Source organism: Solanum stenotomum, chromosome 4, assembly GCF_019186545.1.
Source record: "Solanum stenotomum isolate F172 chromosome 4, ASM1918654v1, whole genome shotgun sequence".
In the NCBI taxonomy this organism is placed as follows: Eukaryota; Viridiplantae; Streptophyta; class Magnoliopsida; order Solanales; family Solanaceae; genus Solanum; species Solanum stenotomum.
The window spans coordinates 36989611-37011250 of NC_064285.1; the positions used below are offsets into that span (position 1 = coordinate 36989611).

A 21640-nucleotide genomic window follows, 5' to 3' on the forward strand; every position below is an offset into this window, starting at 1 on the left:
ATTGACAGATATATGACAACACCAGACAACATCTTCTAACTCTTCATCAATCTTCATTTGAGGCAAAGAATCATACTCATTTTGGATTGTAACATGATTTGAGGAGCCTACACTTTCTTCATCTTCCTCGCGCTCCTTGGTGTAAACCACAGTGTGAGCCTTTGCCTTGAGTTCTTCTTTACATGAAACCACAAGTTCCACCCGCTGCCTCATTCTAGAAGGAATCAAACTTTTGAAATCCTTACAAATCAAATGTGAAGCGGGCGTTGTAACTTTTAAATAACTTCTCATATTCTTGTTTTTCTTCAATGGACCTAACCTCTCAAACACAGAGGTTCTTGCAGGCGATTCTCCAAGTCGATCAAAGACGGAAGGCTTTTTGTTGGGAGTAGCGACATCATCTTCAAAAGTTATATGGTTATTGCTTGCCCTTCTTATGGAAATGCAAATTGGCGGCGGTTGGCTATAACCTAGGCCTTCACGTGCTTGCCTAAATGTATCTTCTGATGGAAGTTTCCCTAACATTGATGGCTCATTAGGGTTGTACCCAGCCTTCACAAATAACTTGTAAGCATTGGGATCAAAACCTTCTCTTGTGCGAATTGTGGGGAGTGTCATATCTCGCACTTAATTTTGAGCGATTGACTTTCCTTGCAGCTTCGGAAGCAAGTTTATTGCATCGATCCGTCTTATAGGAAAAGTTAACCCTCTCAATGCATTTTCTTGAAGGTTAGATGATTGATCTTCTTCTTTCTTCACTTTTGGAACATAGCGAAGCCCAGAAGTCAGCTTTTTCTTCGAAGACATGATCTTCCCTTCATTAAGATTGAGACAAGGTTCTTTAGTGTCAATTTTTACCTTTTCAACAGCTACATCGATTCTTTTGCTTATGACCTTATCGGACATGATTGGTTTTACATCATTAGACTTGGACCCTTTAACAACATAACTTTTCAAATAGGAATTTTGCATCGGCAAAGTGTGTCTCAACTTCGGTGAAAGAGTTATCATCTGCAACTATCTTCCTTTCAATTCCGCCTACAAGATATTTCAAACATTGATAGTAAGAAGATGAGACAATTTTATTCTCATGTACCCAAGGCCTGCCAAGTAATATATTGTATGACGTCTTTGCGTCGATCACATGCATCCATGCGCTTGATCGCAAATTTTCCATGTGGATCTCTAATTTAATAGAGCCTATGGACCTCTGCCCCACTTGATTAAATCCTTGTATCAATAGACGACTTTCACTAAGTTCTCCAGTCGTGATGCCAAGCTCCTTCAATGTGTGGATAGGCAAAATGTTGACTCCAGATCCTTCATCTATTAAGATTCTATTTATCTTCTTCTCTAGCACGTGACCCACCATATACAAAGGACGATTGTGTAGTGTTTCACCAAACAGGAGATCATTATCTGTAAATGTGATTTTTGTATCACATGCATGTACTTCATGGGAAGAAGGTTCACTAGGTTTTTCAGAAGGTGAGGGAGTCATCATTGACGAGATTTCCCTTGTTGCCTTTTCATCATCACTAGGAGACACTTTTGGTGAGGATTCACTCGTTGTTCCCTCTCTGTCAGTAGAAGGCACCTTCGTTGTTTCTGCTTTATCAGCATTGAAACATGATGCCAAGACATTGTCTTGAGTAGACTTTATGTCAAACAAACTTGGTAATAATTCCTCTAGAGTCACAGGACGTCGGGGTTTTTTGGTAGTGATGCACTTCTACCTTTGCCCTCTTTGGATGTTGGATTGATTTCTGCTTCTCCAACTTCTTCACCATTTTCCTTCTAATTGGTTGCTTGGAGGATTCTTTTCGTAAGATTGACTTGTTGCGTCTTCACCTAGTCACAAAAATCCAGCCTTCATCACTATCTATATCATCTTGAGATTTATCTTGCTCCAATAACTCTTCTTCATATTTTTCAGAGATATATATTTGGATCGGATCGAGCGAGCTGAACGTGATAGAGATCTGGTTAGAACTAGCCTTCTCATCATCAAGGACAATTTTCTTTTCGTTAACCAATCGCATCACTCTATCCTTGAAGACAAAACATTTTTCGAGAGGATGGCTCACAAGTCTATGATACTTGCAATAATTTGGGTCATCAACTTTTCCAGCTCTATCGGGTCGCTTCATCTCTGGCAAGTCAATGAGCTTTAACTCGAGCAACTCATCAAAAATCTCAGAAACGTCAGAATCCAAGAAAGGATATTTTTTTCCTTGCATCTCCCTTAGTGTCGACTTTTGATTTGAACGTGCTTGGAAAGCCGTTCTCACATTTTGCTTCATGCCCTCATTCGTAGTGATCTTCGCAGGCGACGCATTAACATTCATGGATTCTTTATTGTCATTTCTAGGCACAAATTTACTCCATCTCTTGGGTTCCTGCTTGTCGCTTCCTTTGCGAGGGTCTCGGATATAAGTCATATGTTTTCCAAGCAGAGGATATGCTTAACTCCATATCATGAGAGCGAGTAGCTAGATCTTCGAAGGATTTTGGTTTTATTCCTTGTAAGATGTAAAGAAGCTCCCAGTGCATTCCTTGAATACACATTTCAATTGCAGAAGCTTCACTAAGCCTGTCCTTGCAATTTAGGCTCGCATTTCTCCATCGATTTATGAAATCTATAACCGGTTCATCCTTCCTTTGGCGAGTATTTGTGAGTTCTAGCATGCTCACAGTACACCTCGTGCTATAGAATCGATTGAGAAACTCGTGCTCTAGTTGCTCCCAACTATCAATAGAATTGGGCTCAAGATCTGTGTACCAATTACAGGCATTTCCTTTTAGAGACCGAACAAACTGCTTGACAAGATAGTCTCCATATGTTCCAGCATTATTACATGTCTCCACAAAGTGTGCAACATGTTGCTTCGGATTTCCTCTACCCTCAAATTGTTGAAATTTGGGAGGTTGATAACCAGCAGGCATTTTTAAGTTATCAATTCTTGCAGTGTATGGCTTGGCATACATATGAGAAGACTTGGTGGAGACTTCATACTTATCTTTGATAGTGCCTTCAATGAACTCCTTCAAGCGATCGAGTGGGATCATCCCTTCAGAAGAAACTGGCATCTCATTAACAATCTGTTTGCAGGATCTCCGATCTCTTGAACTTCAACACATTTTCCAGGTGCATGACTTGCTTCTCCATCTAGAAGTCCTTCCATTCGATCCATCAACTTATCAATTCTAGACTCTTGGTGTTGTACATGTTTTGTCAATCCTTCAACCAACTTCGTCAGATTTGCGAGTTGTTCCTCAGAGGAAGAAGCAGCAGCCACTATTGTTTGCATGATCATTGGAGATGTAGGAGAGTAGCATGGATTGTTGTGTAAGTTGATCTTCAGCGGACTCACATTACGCGATGCACGTGGAGGTGATTCGTTAGTTGAATCATAGTTCTCCCTTGTGGTAGAATTCTTGGAACCAGATTGCTCAAGTAGAGCCAATGTCTTCTTGATCTTTTCAGCAATACTGTTTCCTCCTTCCAAAGCATTTGTGGAGGAACTCTCTCTTTTTGGAGTTGAAGACCCAAAAACAGGAGTTGATGCGGACGACACTTGTAATGTTTGTTGTCCTAGCGTAGTAGCTTTGTTTCTCGTAACAACTCCGAAACTTCCAAAGGTAACATCAAGAATGCCTTCAACTTCAGTAGAGAACTTGGAGCTAGTGGCCTTAGAGGCAATTGATCGAGAGTTGTTCTTCATTGAAGTCATCTCGATGTTGTTTGATGCTTGAAAAGTTGAGATGAGAGGTAGAGATCGTCCCACTGGGCGTGCCAGAATTTGTAGACAATAAAATTCGCGTCGAGAAAACAATAATCAAGAACGGAAAATTATAGCAACAATCGTATTTATTATTTCAAAGTGCAAGTGTTACAATCTCTATGATTCCTCTGAATTCGCCTTTTCAAATATGATTCAAGGGCTTTAAAGCTTGATCTTGAATCTTTGATGAATTTGAACTTTGAACTTTATCTTGATCTTGACTTTTGCTTGAATTCAAGGGCTTCGAGCTTGTTCTTGAACCTGATAGTCTTGATCTTGATCGTTCTTGAACTTAAATGCTTGAATTCTTAAACTTGTAGCTTTATAGAGAATTTTATGGCGTTTGTACCACGGATTTTCTCTAGCTTCTTGTTTAGAATTTTCTGTCTTCTTTTTGAATTATGAAGACCCCTATTTATAGTTTTAGAATAGAGGAGTTGTGATTGGAACAGGATTCCCTTCGGCCAATCAGATTTAAGTGACATGACATATGGGCTTTATGGAGCGGGCTTGTCATCTTTGACACATGTCATGATCCTATTGGCTTCTTGTTTGACTTGGCATGCCACTTCATTTGCCCACGTGGCACCAAAAAATGGGCCTCTAGGAAAATATGACATTGGACTTAGCAAATTGGGCTCAATCTACTGTAGCCGAAATCAATTAATTTTGACTTTAATTAAATCCATATTTATTGGACTTGAATAATTAACCCAATTATATTAATCAATAATTTATTTGGACTAATATATTTATGAATTTAATATAATTCGAATCATTTTATAAATTTATATTTAATAAATTTTAAATGATTACAGTGTTCACATTATATATATCATTTCTGAGAACATATTTATTATATTATGCTGATAATTTACAGGTTAGCTTTGTGAGTTTTGTTTCCATATAAAAAGCTTTCTTAAATTTAAATTATTTGCATAATGCTGAAATTTCTAATATTTATGTACTTGCACATTTCTTTTGAAATGATTTTATATATTTATTAGTTAATTTTTTATTGGTATCCTCTGTTAGTGCAGTAAGCTTAATTTTATGAGGGAGCTTTTAGACTACTATTCTTTTCTTATTGATCTACTAATTAATCTGATTTCACTTGTATGCTTTGGACTAAGTTATAATCTTTTGAGTAATAGATTTAATTCATGTTTCCATCTCTTCTTTAGTTGGAAAGTTTGAAGCTGAAGCATTGGATTAAATACATATTCTGTGATTTTGAGTGCAGAGCACATTTAGCTTGCTTTGTGGATCGCATTGACAACAAACAATCCTCTTCTTTATTACTAGTTCTTATTATATATACAGCGGAGGGAAAACTTTATTCGCAAAAAGGTAAACATCTGAATTTTTAGAATATTTTATTTATGTCTAATCTGTACTTCTTATCTATCTATCTATCAAAATAAGAAGACAAAAAAAAGTAGCACTGATTCTCTATGAGGTAAGTTGTGTGATTCTAAGTTCATAGCCATTGTTGGTAAAGGAGTTAAAATATTAGTCTCTCTGTCCTATTTTATGTGACACTTTTCAGATTTCAAGATTCAAACAATTCTATCTTTGATCATAAATTTTTCATACATCTTTTAAACATTTTGAATTATCAATTATTGTGACTTATAGTACTTTTTACGTAGTTTACAAATATATAAATTTCATTTCAAAAAATTGAAGATTTCATGCGCAAATTTTCGATCAAACTTAAACTGGTTGACTCTCGAAAAATAAAAAATGTCACATAAATTGGGACTGAGGAAGTACTATATGTAAACCTCTTCCATGTTGGCCATGTCTTGAAGAGTGTAGGCAATGATTAATTTCCTCATCTCTTGGTGACACTATCACAGCCAAAATGTAGAACAATCAAGCTTATTCAACTCTAATATGTCTTGTCAAAAATAAAGTTCTATAAAGGTGTTTATTTAAGGAAATTTTTTCCCTTCTTATAACCTAGGTTCAAAGTATGTCGATTGTTGGCCATGAAGACTGTTAAAGACAAATTAAGCAGATCGAGAAATATCCACTCTTTCAGAGGCGGATCTAGGATTTGGAGATCCTGGGTATCACATCGTTCAAGTTAAATAAGCGGATCGGTTGTTTTAATTTTGGGTTACAATTTGGGTTATTATCCTTTTCGATTTTTATAAACAAATCGATCAAACATGCATGTTAGTAATAATTTCTTTTAGATATTTTGTGATTAGAGATAACTAAACAATTTTTTTTTTTTTTTTAGGAATTAAAGGCCTTATTCACTTAGACTTTGAGGAAAAAAGAATTTTTTTCACATTAAAATTTGAGCTTGTATAAACCATCTTATAGTGTTAACTGAATATATTCATATTCCATTGACTTTGTGTTGTTGCAGATATATAGTAGAGAGAATAAAATTGTAGTTTCAACCTAGTCATCTTACTTAGCAAGAATTTTGGTGAAGATCGAAAGAACCTTTAAATTGAAAGAACTCTAGTAATAATATTCAACATTTTTAAAACTTATATTTTTTAAAAACTACTATTTAAATACATTCTTAATAATATTTATCAATAATTAGTGAAAGTTAAAAAATTAAGAATTAACTACGGTGAAAAGGAGTCAATTTGAATTAATAGTATAGTAAATAAATAAGAATGAATGGAAGAAAAAAAACTAAAGCGCTTCACACATTAATAAAAAAAGGGAAAAGGCTCAAATATGCCATCGAACTTTCAGAAAAAACTCATTTATGCCATCCGTTAAAAGTTTGGCTCATCTATGCCATTACCGTTTAAGAAAAGGCTCATTCATGCCATTATTTTTTAACGGTGGTTTTGCAAAACCATTTTTTACACGTGGCCAATTATAATTCGGTCACGTCATTATTTTTTTTTCAGAATTTTGATTTTTTATTATAAAAAAATAATGACGTGGCCGAATTATAATTGACCATGTGTAAAAAATGGATTGGCAAAAAATGTTTGTTCAGAATTTTGATTTTTTATTATTAAAAAAATAATGACGTGGCTGAATTATAATTGGCCACGTGTAAAAAATGGTTTTGCAAAACCACCGTTAAAAAATAATGGCATGAATGAGCCTTTTCTTAAACGGTAATGGCATAGATGAGCCAAACTTTTAACGGATGACATAAATGAGTTTTTTCTGAAAGTTCGACGGCATATTTGAGCCTTTTCCCATTAAAAAAAAACAAAAAAGAACAGAAAAAAAACAGCTTCACTGCGCGCACAAAATAATAATGCTAGCAGCGAGATTCGAACTCGCATTGTGAGTACATCATATCCTGTCCTTCGCCACTTGAACCATTCATCACTTTGTTCAATGGGTGACAAAGTAATATATATTAATTTCTAATACATATATACATATATCTACAAAGATTTTTTCGAAATTATTGAGTGCCGTGGCACCCCACCCGTACCCTTAGATCCGCCCCTGCACTCTTCAGTCCAATGGAAAGTTCTTTTCACATCGACATTAATATTTTTTTAATGATGTATTATTTAATTTATACTGCAAAATTATATCTGCAAATATTTAAAATTATGTTATATTTTCAATCAATTATGTTAATTTTGAAGGTACTCTCCTTGATTGAGGGTTGATAACAATACATGATTGATATTTGATATTGACAATATCTGCACATTTATAAAGTAGACGTAGCATTATGTTCTTCTACATATACTTTTTTTACTACTATAGTATTATGTTCTTCTGCATATACTTTTTTTACTACATTCCTTTCCAAATGACTTTACCGAGTACCCAACACGGAAAATGTAAAATGTTGGGCCCGTGTCTAGTTACTTTACTACTATATATAGAGGTTAGGGAAGTAGCTCTTCGTCGACATGCTTGCTTCCCTAGCCAAGGGTAATAACAATTTTTAATATTCTTTAAATGTTCATACTTAAATGATGCTGTATTTAGCTATTTTGTAATTGTACTTTTTAAATTTGGGAAGTAAAAGTCCTTCTGCATTTTATTTTTCAGCCGCAAAAAATTGCCCGTTTCCGTGCATGTGGGCCATTCTTTTTCTCCATTTTCCCTCTATCTATTAATGCATATACATATAAATAAGGGAAAAATGTCTGAAGTATATTTGAACTTTGATCGAAATTGCTGTAACAATATCAAACTTTGGAAAGGACCTTTTACCCCATACACTATTTAATAGTGTATTTTAAAGGTATATATGTGTCCACGTGGACATCATAAATATTGCATCATTATTATAAATAGTAACGTGTCCACATGAACATATATATATCTTTAAAATACACTATTAAATAGTGTAGGGATAAAAGGGAAAAAAATTATGGTGGTTGAGGGATAGTATGAGGTGGCATACGAAAGTTGTATGAGCCTCCTTTCATAATTTGACAAGTGGATTATTGGTCTCATTTTCAGAAAAATGGACCAAAATTCTCTCTTTTACTTTTTAACTTTTTCCCATTACTTTTAACTTTTCAACTTCTTTTTTTTAAACCATTATTTCTAATTTTGCTATTTTTCTTATCTTTAAATAATTTTAAAAGTATAAAATTTAGTTTAATTCATCATACTCCTAACATTTGGTATTATTTTTCTATCCTATATTAATTAACTAAAAATAATTAATTATTTATCTATTAAGAAAATTAAACTATCATTTTTTTTATTTTCATTACCCTAGCCATTATTCTTTTTGAAATTATAAACAAAATTTGTAAAATGGTAAAAAATATATCTTAAAGAGTAAATTAGTAAATGATCATTTTTATTAATAATTTCTTAAAGAACGTATAAAAAAGTAAATAACTAATACGGAAAATGAAAGGAGTATAAAATCAATTTTTTTCTCTTCTCAATAATTTCATAATTTTCTAATTTCGTAATCACTAAATGTATCCAATATTATCCAACAAGAAAATATAACAGAAAAACCATCCGTAATCTTGACAAATAATTACATAAGTTTTGTTTCTATTTTCGTGTAATTCAAAATTGAAAATCATCCATAAATTCCTACATACATACACTTTCTCAATTTATATGATATATTTTTATTCTTGAAATTCAAGCTATGCGAAATTTAATTAATATTTAACATGATAAGAATATCAACTTATAGTATTTGTTAAAAAATATAACCTTCTCACTAAGTTGCAATACATAAAATATTATTAGTTGCAATTCTTATCATGTTTATATAATAAAAAATATTTTATAGCTTGAATTTCAAGAAAAAAAATAAATTAATAGAGAAAGTAAAATGAAAAAAAATTATATTTTAATTTTGTTAATTTACAAGTAATTTTAAATAACTATTTATTTTTGTCCTAAAAATAATACAATTGATTTTGTATGGGGTTAAGAGCACAAATCTTAATTTAACTTCTTTTTAAATACGTAATTATTTGACTTATAATATAAATTAATATTAATATATTTATCTCTATTTGATTTTTAACAAATGAACATTATGAATTATCAAAACAAGAAAGAAAATAAATTACTAATTTTTGGACATTACTATTTTTCTATTGAAGAATTGGAGAAATAATGCGCAAAAAGATAATAAATTACTTACTAATTTTAGGATATTATTATTTTTATTGTGTAATACAATATATTTAAAATTTTACAAAGTACTCTACATAGAGGGGGGTTAAATAGAAGGTGGGGGAGGAGTGAGAAGAGAAATGAAAAAGTTATAAAGATATGGATCCACAAAATAAAATTTTATCTATTAAAATAATTCGTCATATAACTATGACATGATGTGCCTCAACCATCATAAAAATTTTCGGTAAAAGGTTCTCCATAAAATTTGATATCGTATAGCAATTTCGGTCAAAGTTAGAGTATTTTTCAAACATTTTTCCCTATAAATAACGTATAGGCATATAAATAACATATAGGTCCTACTTTTTATTTTTGAATACCAACTTCATTTCCTTTCCTTTATTTCTACTTCATAACTTCTTTCATTTTGTTTTTTTTTTATGGCAAAATCATTTTTTACAATGATAATTACTTTAATCTTTTTTAATCAAATATTGAAATACTATGTCTTTTTTTAAAGCTTGTTATATATATGAAAATGTATAAATAACTATAAATCACAATGATTAACAACTTAAATATTAAAAGTTATACAAAAAAAAATTAATTGACTTCCGAAATTCTATTGGTATCAATTTATAAATCACAATAATCAACAATTTTTAAAAAATAATACATATAAAAAATTACTTGACTTTAAAAAAATCTATCAATGCTACATAAATTGGGACACGAGAAATAACATATATGGTATGAAAATTACGTTAAAAAAATATTATAAATTATAATATTTAATAATTTAATATATATAAAAGACATATCAAAATGGTTAATTTTTGAAATTTTATATATGCCACGTAATTTGAAACAAAGAGACTAATATGTATTATTTTTTAAATTTAATAAGAAAATACTAATAACTTAAAATCTTTTTAAAATCATATAAAAATTTGGCTAACTTTTCAAGTTCCATGATACTCCCTACGTCCCAAATTAATTGACTATTATTCTAAAAATAGTTGTCTCATATTAGTTTCACCTTACTAAATCAACAAAATATTATTTAAATTTTTCCTATATTACCTTGCCATTAGTTCCTTTTGAAAGTGTCACATTTGTTTGTAAAATTCTCAGAACTTTTTTTAAGGGTTGAATTAATAAAGTTATTTTCTTATTTATAATTTCTTAAGTACCGTGAAAAATAAAAAGTAATCAATTAATATAAGACGAACGGAGTATCACATAAATTAAAATAAAAAAAGATTACATATATTGGGTAAGCCCGTGCCAGCACGGGGTCATGTATCTAGTTTCTATTATATAGAATAATGAAAGTGTGTAATAATAAATGTTAATAAAACATGTTGGGTTCTTCAATTGAGCAACTGTAAAGGAAAGCGTGTAAGAATAAATGAATAAGCTCACACAAGTTTTTGAATTAGATTTCAGTGTGAAGAAGATGAGTCCTCAAAGCATTAGTAACTGAATTCAGATTACCATGTTTGGGAGAGAACAACGCTCACATCAGCCATAAATCTATTTTTAGTGGCGACTAAGGCTGCAATAATCATTCGCTAGTAAAATCTATTTTTTTCAACAAAAAAAAATGATAATTAATTTTAGGTTGCAACGTAATTTTCTAAAATAAATAACATATACTATCAATATTATTACGAAAATCATCAAAATTACTTTCCGACTCAAATCTCCCACTACATAATGCATTATTGTAAATTTTATGCATTTACATATGTCATAAAAATAAAATATATACTGTCTTCAAACTTCACCTTGATCGATATCATTTGTGATTTTTTAAAAACAATGAGGAAAAAACACAAAATCATAATTTAACGTTAAAAATCAGTGAAAATCTTTAGTGACAATATTTTGGGCTTTTGTGGTGACTTTTGCTGACGCTAAAATCCTAGTTATTCCAGCTTAGGTGGAGGATTATTCCTATGTAGCATTCCACATCACTAAAAAATGGGTTGTGAACTCTTGAGGATATTTGTAGTCTCTTAGATAACGGCGGAAGCATTTTTTATGACAAAATGTAACAAAAGGTATAAATGATCTATTTTGTGTAGTTCAACGACAATTTTAACCTTTTTCCTAGTTATATATATGATAATAAGAGTTTTCATGGCAATATAACAAACGGAGTGATAATTAGAGAGCACACCAATGTTCTTATTTGCAAATTTATGTCAAGATAAAATCTCACTTTCTTTTCACTCCCTTACGCAGGAGGATTACCTTCTTCAAGTTGTTTAGACAATTTCCAAAAACTTTGTTCCCAAAACCTATTCTAAGTAGGATTTAATTACTATATGCTAGTTTCTAAATATTCCATATTAAAAAGTCACCAAAAGTTGTTTTTCCATAGCATCTCACTTAGATAATTTTCAAAAATATAACTTTGTTTCCCAAACCTGTGCTAACTTCTAAGTAGGATTAAATTAATTACTACACGTTATTTTCTAAATTTTCCATATTAAAAAGTTACCAAAATTTGTTTTTCCATAACCTATTCTACATAGAATTGCAACGTAATGTATGTATGTATGTATGTATATATATATATATATATATATATTTGTTATAACCCTACTTCCATTACATAATTTTTACTTCCCAAAGTTTTTCAATCAACACAACAATGGCTGCATGTATTTCTTCATTAGGTCATGATCAATATTCTTCCAAAATAAAATTCGATAAACTTTTCAAATCTCTTCTCATGAAATTAATTATGATAATCCGGAAAATCATAGTAACAAGAAACTCAAATTTAGTCATGATGATGAATTTAGTAGTAACAAATTACCATGCCTAAAAATGGTGGTTGGATCTTTATACTTACCTAAAGACAATCCAAACAAGCCTTTAGGTGAAGATGCACACTGCATGCATGAATTGTACCAAACTATTGGTGTTGCTGATGGTGTTGGTGGCTGGGCACTAAAGGGGATTGACGCTGGAATCTATGCGAGAGAGCTTATGAAGAACTCATTTATCGCTACATATGATGAAACAATGAAAGGTGATCATGTGAACCCTAAAAGGGTTCTTGAAGAAGCATACAAAAACACAAATTCAAAAGGATCGTCTACAGCTTGTATTATAACTCTTAACTCTGTGGAAAATACTATAGTTGCTGCTAATGTTGGTGATAGTGGATTTTTACTAATCAGGAAAGGAAAAATTACATACAAGTCGCCGATACAACAACGAGGATTTGGATGTCCGTATCAATTGGGAAACTGCAATTCAGATAATCCTAGTGTTGCTCAAGAGATGGAATTAAACGTTGAGAGAGATGATATTTTAATGGTTGGGACGGATGGGATGCTTGATAATATATTTGAAAGTGAGATAGAGGAAATTGTTGAAAGAGCAATAGACCAGAAGTTGAAGGCAGAGGAGTTGGCTAGTCAAATTGGGAACATTGCTTTGTATGATTCATTTGATAGATTTGCAGATACACCATATGCTAGAGCATCTCAGGGACGACATAAAGGAGGAAAAATTGATGATATTACTGTTATTGTTGCTTATATACAATAAAATAATTAAATTTAGATGTAGTAATAAAAAAATAGAATATGTTTGTTCGTTGCATATGAAGCACAAAATGTAATATGCAAACTTTATTATATAATGCAAATGTTATATTAAAGACAAATTATCTTGATGTTCGAATCAATTTATGCATATCTCAATTCAACTAAGTATGTACATTGAGACAGAAGAATATTCACCCAAACCATTTCGATAAAAAAATTACACTATAAGTGAACTTGTGTATCCACCACTTACATGTTTCTCCAATAAAATATTTTGTTGCATAGTTATTGAAAGTGCACTAAAAAAATCTACTTGTAAAGCACACTCGTCAATATTCTTTAAGTACTGATCATTTATTCTATGCTACATAGTCCAAAATTAATACATTATCAAGTAACTAACATTACTACAAAAGCAAATCTTGTTACAGTCTCAATCAAAATTCAAGAAATATTGGAGCAAATAATAAAAGAGTATGTAGTTGTACTCCAGAAGATGTGTGAGCTTAACTTTTGTAGTAGTAGAACTCTCCAAACAGACTTTGAACAACCACTTCCATCTCCCCTTGCTTAAGTTCAAGCTCATCATAGAAGATCTTATTTTCTTCATCATCTTCAAAGTGATTGGAAAATTCCATGTACAAATATATAGTCCCATTAGTATTATAAATTAATAATTATTCAAAAGTACAAATATATCTAAGACAATTTAGTGAAATGTGATTCTATTGCATTTAGTGAAATATGATTCTATTACAAAAATGAAAGTTATTGATGTGAGGATATGAAATAAAATAACTTATAGGACAAACTAATGAGCACCTTTGGAGTCACATAATTTGGTATTCCACAAGTTGTAAGTAGTAGTCCATCTTCATTAAAAAAAAACGTCAATGAACTTAATATACATTAAGATTCAGTGATGTAGTTAGTATTGTCAATTTATATAGAAGTGTTGATACTTGATAGATGAGATTAAGCAAAAAACGACTTTGCAAGAAATAAGAAGTTTCCATAGGTTAACTTGTGAGACAACATACTCAATCCAATATAATATATAGTTTCGGATACACTTAGGAGTGCATCTCACTGATAGTCCACAAAAGCATATTCATGCCATCATGATGAAAACTACCATTACTTTGAGCAAAAAATTTAAAGTCAACTTTGATTTATGTTTTTTTTTTTTAAAAAAAATGCAATTACTACTTAACATATAAATTGAAATTAAAATCCCAGATTCAAATCTCCCTTTTGTACCTTTGCATATACTGGATGCCTTAATGAAATCTCACTTCATAAAAAAAATTTACAAATTCAGCAATCATATTTTCGTGACCATGTTGAAATAAATTTATGCTTTACAATTGTGAAATAACAATATAATATATAGTTTCATATACACTTAGGAGTGCATCTCACTGATAGTCCACCAAGCATATACATACCAACATGATGAAAACTACCATTACTTTGAGCAAAAAAATTAAAGGATCCCAAGTGTTATAAGGAAATGCTCTCCGTACAAATACATTGTTGGACCAAACAATAGCCAACAACAACTCCGTACAGACAAAGCAAATACAATCAAATGGATTGATACTTTCTTGAAATCTCTATGGCCAAGAATTATGATTTTCTTTAGTGATTCATAATTGTATGGAGAATTTGAGTAACGAATGAAATTCTTGGAGAAGGACTTACATTGTAGAAGAATCTTGAAAGAGATTGAAAGAATCTTGAATGGAGTCTTCTACTTTGATTTTTCCTTAGGGTTTTGTCTTAGGGTTTGAAAGAGAAGAGAATGATGTATTGAGAGATGAAAATCTGATTGTTTTGGGTCTGTAATTAGTCAAAAAATTCGTTTAGGGTTTTCTTAGAGGTAAAAAAACAAAAAGGACCCTTTTTAATGTTTTTCCGTCGGCTAATTTGTCACTACACTGTATCAGGTTACTAAAATGGTCATAATTTTTTACTTAAACCTCAGATTGTTGCGAAATTGGTGGCGTTGGAAAGAAGTTTCAAATACCTTTAATTTGATATGTTATGGGCGACGTAACTCGTTATATTCTAAGAGATATGGTCGTTTGAAGTTGACCCATGTAGAATCTTACATCAAAACTTAATTGGTTAGGAAACTTTCAACTCAACTTTGTTCTAGGAGATTCTAGCGACCTTAATTGATGTCCAAAATCATTCTCACAAAAACTAATTTAACTTTAAACATATGGGCAATTTAAGAATCACCCGATACGACCTTATATGTATATGAAGAATAGTTTGGGTCTTAACTTAGAATTTTTTGGGGTGTTACAATATCTCTCCATTGGAATCATTCGTCCTCGAATGACGACTGTATTGAGAATGGAAAGAGTTTACTCTTACTATATTCAAGCCTAACTCAAAATCACAAAGTACTTATCACAAGGTGATTATTCTGATCTAAATCGCAAGATTCAGGTTCTATACCTCTTTAGGAAATCTTATCTCAAGAACACTACTCCTTACCACTACATCCAACCAACCTCGAGTCTTAATTAAGAACCACCTAATGCATTATGACTTCATCCACACGATACCAACACCACATTCAAGACTAATACTATAACCACTCCATGACTCCTACTAACCACTCCTTATATAAGAATTCATCATTCTCTCGTCACTTCTACCAAACTCAACTTTCATGCATCACTCCAGGAATTGGCTTATTACTCATCATAAAACCTTATCTCCTTCTTCCTCCACATTTATAACCTTAGGTGGAATAAACACACCATTACTATCACAATAAGAAATTACAGTCGTGTTCTCTATCATCACACAACTACAATCATCAACAACACTCTCAAAGCTAAAAAGGATCACTAAAAGAGCTTTAGGGCAAAATATCATAAGCATGATTCATTCAAGAAATCTGTTATAAGAATATGCATGACATAACATTATGTTGCTAGCCATTGAGAGTAAATCACAGATTCGCAAAATTGAGAATACTATGGGATATGAGTGCTTATATGAGTAAGTTTATATCACGAAGCTGATATTCATAACTTTATGGAGTAAGATTGAGATCAATGGGCCAAGGTTTTTTCCCCTTATTCTGTGAACTGAGCATTAGTGTGAATTTCTCTGAAATGTATGAGCTAGACACAATTCTAATATTATGAATATCAACTAGATGTTTGTAATAACTGGACTTGAGGAATACACAAGATTAGGAATGGATTGATACATCACTTTAACTCTTTCTGAAGACATCACTATATGATTCTCCCCACTTGACTTGGTTTCTCATCTCATCATCTCCCCATTAGGTCTAAAGCTGACACTTGAAGGCTATATATCAATTCCATTATATCTAAACTAATCTACATTCCCTTTACTCTAATACTCGGAAAAGGCTTATCTCATGGATACTGAACTCTTCATAAGTAGGTAATAAGACTCCTTGTAAGACCTCTTTGTAAGATGTTTCTCTTAATCTCTTCTCATTAGCTTATAAGGCCACAATATTTAATAGGCTCTTCATTGACTATATAAAATCCTTTCTACCAAACTCTTAAGGGTGATAATTAATGCTTACATCAGCCTACTCCACATTGACAACTCTATTATGTTATCTAGGCAATACATGGAAAACAATAAACTTAATTAGAACCTAATATGGTTACATACAACCTCAGGTACACCTCTTAATGCTCTTGTTACTCTAATGACTTAGCCACACTTCACTACTCTTACCTCAAAGTTAGAATTCCATACTTGTACCACTCACTTTCATTGTAACTAACCTCTTAACTCCCCACCTACTCTATGTCAAAACTACCTAACATCATCACTCTCATGTTTCCTTCCTTTTGGTCACGACGCTCATCTCAAATTCAAGCTTAATGTTTATTACTAAACCCAAATATTAATATGATTTCTCGCTTACTATACTAACTTACAACTACGAGATACAAATTAAGAAACACTCACCCACTAAAACCTTATGACAAGTGGTGAATCTTTATTCTATGTCTACATACTTATGAATTTTCGTAACATTCAATTTCACGACTTAAGTACTATTTACTCATTCATTATACTTCATTGCCTAATTATTTCTATAACTCTTTGAATATTATGAGCTCTCCCTTAAAGATCATAAGCCTAGCTTAGAGCTATCACCTCAAGAATACTCCTGCTCTTCTATTCAACACCTACACTTGGTCGTTACTAACACAATGACACATCATCATAAACTCATTTCTAGTTAAAGTATACTCTACCTCATCCTAACTCACAACTATTCCTCTACCTTATATCCTAAACTCTATACAAGATTATTATTCCTTAGTCTACTCAAAAAGGAAAACTCCTCATTAATAACTTATTGGGTGCATGACTACAATAACATAACTTGCCTTATCATTATCTCCCTTTCTTAAATTACTGAACCTCTGCATGCATTCTTCTAACTCTGAGCACTTTTACTACTACTATTTATAATATCATAATCCATACTACCTTTTCAGGTGAAAACACTACCTAAACTCTAAAACACACTTCCTTATAAGGGTCTCAACTGAAACAAGGTTTAAAGAAGAGAGTCTAGGAGTACATCTCCCTTTTAGCTCGAACACACGATTCATATGAATAAGAGTGCATTCTTTTAAATCTCAACACTTAAGCTCACACACGAGCTTCTCTCAAGCCCCTTTGTATTCTCATGACTTTCTCAAGACTCTTGCTGAGAGTAACTCATTGATATGGAACTGGATTTTCTTTTCAACTACCTTGAGTATGAGGGGTAGTCGAATGGATATGAGAAACACACGAGTATGAATAAGTTTTTTATGACATAGTTCTACTGCACGATTTAGAGTATGAAAGAAGGAAAACTTTTCTTAAATGTCTGTAGTCCCTCATTTATAGAAGTCGGGCCCTCACAACCATAAACAAGATCCTATCGACACGACTTCATAGACACCCTAGGACACTTGAACTCTGTACTCTGATACCAAGTTTGTCACTACCCGAGCCTACACCCTAGATGTGGCCGGCACTCGAGAACCATTGCTGGCCCTCAAGCGAACCCTCATCCTGGCTGACTTCAAGCGAAAGAATAACTTGAGCATACATAAGCATCAAATTGAAAGAAACATTTAAAAAACATTTCTTGAATCGTAAAACTTTGCTGAATATACTGAGTATTAAACACAAGTCTTAAAATAAAATATTTGAAACTAAAAGACTCTCCAAAACTATCTATCTATGAAGCCTCTACTATACAAATATAAGTGTCGGGACAAGACCCAAGACTCCTCAAGGGGACTACTACTAACAACTCATAAAAACTGGAGTCCTCTAGTAGAAAAAAAGGTCTTACTCAAAACCTGACGAAATGATCTCAACAGACTCTTGTTGAGGATCCTAAGAACCTGTAACTGCATCACTAAGAGATGTAGGTATAATGACATCAGTACATTAAATGTACGAGTATGTAATCTAGCTGAATAACAAACAACTGAATGAAATGACTGCAATAGATAAAACATAAACTCAACTGAATATAAAGGATTAAAAGAATGAAATCGTTAAAAACTTTACAAAAACACTTACTCACCTATGAAACTCAACATAATAAGTGATATAATAAAAATACACTTTTAACTCTATTTTGGAGATTCTCTAACCGAAAACCATCACTATGAGCGACGTGATGATACGTCTCGCTTACGTTGCTAGAACTATCCTATACTTTGCTGGGGTATAGAACATCTCAACTAAGTGGATCCATTAAGCTCTGCCCGAAGTCACTTAGGATTAATCTAAAAAGTATTATCCTGTACCCATGTTGGCATACATGGTTTATGAGGAATATGAGTTGTCTGAACTCATCCTCATATCGGTGCTCAATACTACTCCCAATAATATATACTCATGATTAATGTTTAACCAAAAACATACTTTTCCTCTAGTTTGAGATAATTGCTCAAACTATCCTTTTAAAAGAGGTAACTGCTCTTGAAATATCTTTGAACTCATAACTCATTTAGAAATCAAAGATTCTCTTTCATCAATGTAAAAACGGATACCTTTGGGAATACTTAGTTCCCTTATACTCTTACTCAATTCATATTTGAAAACTCTTTCTAAAAAATATATCAAATTCATATTGTGATATGATCATTGATGACTCGAGAAGTCATACTGCATAAACATTGATGGCATAACTAGATACCATACTGCTTAAACATTGATGGCATACTCGATTGTCATACTAATCACGTTTTAGAAATTCTTTCTCAAAACTCATCTTTACTTTCTCAAGAACTCAGTTCGAAACTCAAACGTTGGATTTAAAAAGTTTCTCAAAATTTAAAACTCAATTCATAGGGTTCATACAGAATTATGGACATGAACGACTCAACTCAGGGGTCTTAATAGCAATATGGAAACTTGGTACTTAGAACTCAACTATACTACTCATCTAAAAAATACTCAATTCATAGGGTTCATTTTGAAATATAGACATGATCGAATCAGCTCAAGAATCTTAATGCATAACATATAACAATTCAAAAATTAGGAATAGAATTTCAAATAGAATCAGGAACTCGAGAACTCAATCAACTCATCTCAAGAATAATCAAATCTAGGGGTAGAATCCAAGATTTCTCTTTTGTTGATTTGAAAGTAGATGTAGGGCGTGAGGATGAACTAGTCCAACACTATGATAGCCTTACATACCTGGAAGAACAAGGTTCTTGAAGATTCTTGAAGAATCTTGAAATAGAACTTGGTTAGAAGCCTTGAAACCCTAGCTTGAAGGAAAACAATCAAGAAAACCTTTCTTAAGATTCTTGAATTACTTTCTTGAAATCTCTATGGCCAAGAATTATGATTTTCATTAGTAATTTATAATTGTATGGAGTAATTTGAGTTGGAAAGAATGAAATTCTTGGAGAAGGACTTACATTGAAGAAGAATCTTGAAAAAGATTGAAAGAATCTTGAATGAAGTCCTCTACTTTGATTTTTCCTTAGGGTTTTGTCTTAGTGTTTGAGAGAAAAGAGAATGATGTATTAAGAGATGAAAATCTGATTGTTTTGGGTCTTTAATTAGTCAAGAAATTCGTTTAGGATTTTCATAGAGGTAAAAAGACAAAAAGTACCCCTTTTAATGCTTTTTCGTCGGCTAATTCGTCACTGCACTATATCAGGTTACTGAAATAGTCATAACATTTTACTCAAACCTCGGATTGTTGCGAAATTGGTGGCATTGGAAATAAGGTTCAAATAACTCTATTTTGATTGGTTATGGACCACACAACTCGTTATATTCTTAGAGATATGGTTGTTTGAAGTTGACCCAAGTAGAATTTTACATCAAAGCTTAATTTCTAAGGAAACTTTCAACTCAACTTTGTGCTAGGAGATTCTAGTAACCTTAATTGATATCCAAAATCATTCTCACACTAAAAAATTTAACTTTACCCATATGGGCAATTGAATAACCACCCAATGCGACCTTATATGTAAATGAAAAATAGTTTGGGTCTTAAATTAGAAATTTTTGGAGTGTTACAATTCATATGTTTCTCAGCAATCAAGGAGCGATCATATTAGACCTTACTTGAAAATAAGTGAAATTCACTTTTTATAGACAATTTTTACTTTTATTTATTTTTTCTTTTTTTCTTTGTAATTGCCACAACCCGACTCTATATTGTGGATGTGGCCGAAACTCAGAAGCATTATTGGTTATTCCCTCAAGTTGATGAGATTAAATAGTTGTTCTAAATAATGTAAATAAAGAAAGAAATTAATAAATACTATGCACAATCTCCTAAATGCGTAATTAAAGGGATTAGAGAATATCACAATCTCCTAAATGCTTAACTAAAGGCATTACAAAATATTTTCATATCTAAACTATCTAATTATACCATAATTAACACTCCCCCTTAAGATGGAGCGTATAAGTCATATGCTCCTAGTTTGCCATAAATATAAACAATTATGGATCATCAGAATGAGTTTTTGAAAATATTTGTCAGTTGATCTTTTGAGTTGAAAAAACTCGTGGCGATGTATACGGACTCAATCTTCCCTCGAATGAAGAAATAATCTATTTCAATGTGCTTTGTTCTTTCATGAAACACGACATTAGAAGCAATATGTAGTGCAACTTGGTTATCACAAATCAATGCCATTGGTTCAACTCCTCCCACCTTCAATTCTTGGAGAAGTTGTTTTAACCATATAAGCTCACACGTAGCTAATGTCATAGCTCGATACTTTGCTTATGCTCTTGATCTAATTATGACAACTTGTTTTTTTACTTTTCCAAGATATGAAATTGCCTCCAATTTGAACACAATAACCTAAAGTGGACCACCTATCAGAAGAGGATCCAACCCAATCTGCATCAGAATATCTAAAAATGTTAGTGTGTCCCTTATCTTCATACATAAACCTTGTTTTGAAGTGATTTTGATATATTGCATGTGTCACGACCCAGGGGTACCTCCTAGAAGTAACATGGCGTATAGAATCCCGAAGGATTCCATACAAGCCACTTACCTCTCATAACATAAGAAATAGAACAACAAGACTAAAACAATAGTCCAAGTCCAAAATATTTTATAAAAGTATAGCGCAAGTCTAATACATTTATCTCATCATAGCCATCTAATACAATAGAATGAAATTGGGCCTAGCCCATACATCATGT

General features: G+C 32.1%; 1 protein-coding gene across 1 annotated transcript; it reads left to right on the top strand.

The window, feature by feature from the left end:
- The first annotated feature begins 12188 nt into the window (after positions 1-12188).
- Positions 12189-12917, top strand: LOC125861472 (probable protein phosphatase 2C 80). The gene has a single exon (XM_049541361.1). It carries the CDS (start codon positions 12189-12191, stop codon positions 12915-12917), a length of 729 nt encoding a protein of 242 aa, XP_049397318.1.
- The last annotated feature ends 8723 nt before the right edge of the window (positions 12918-21640 follow it).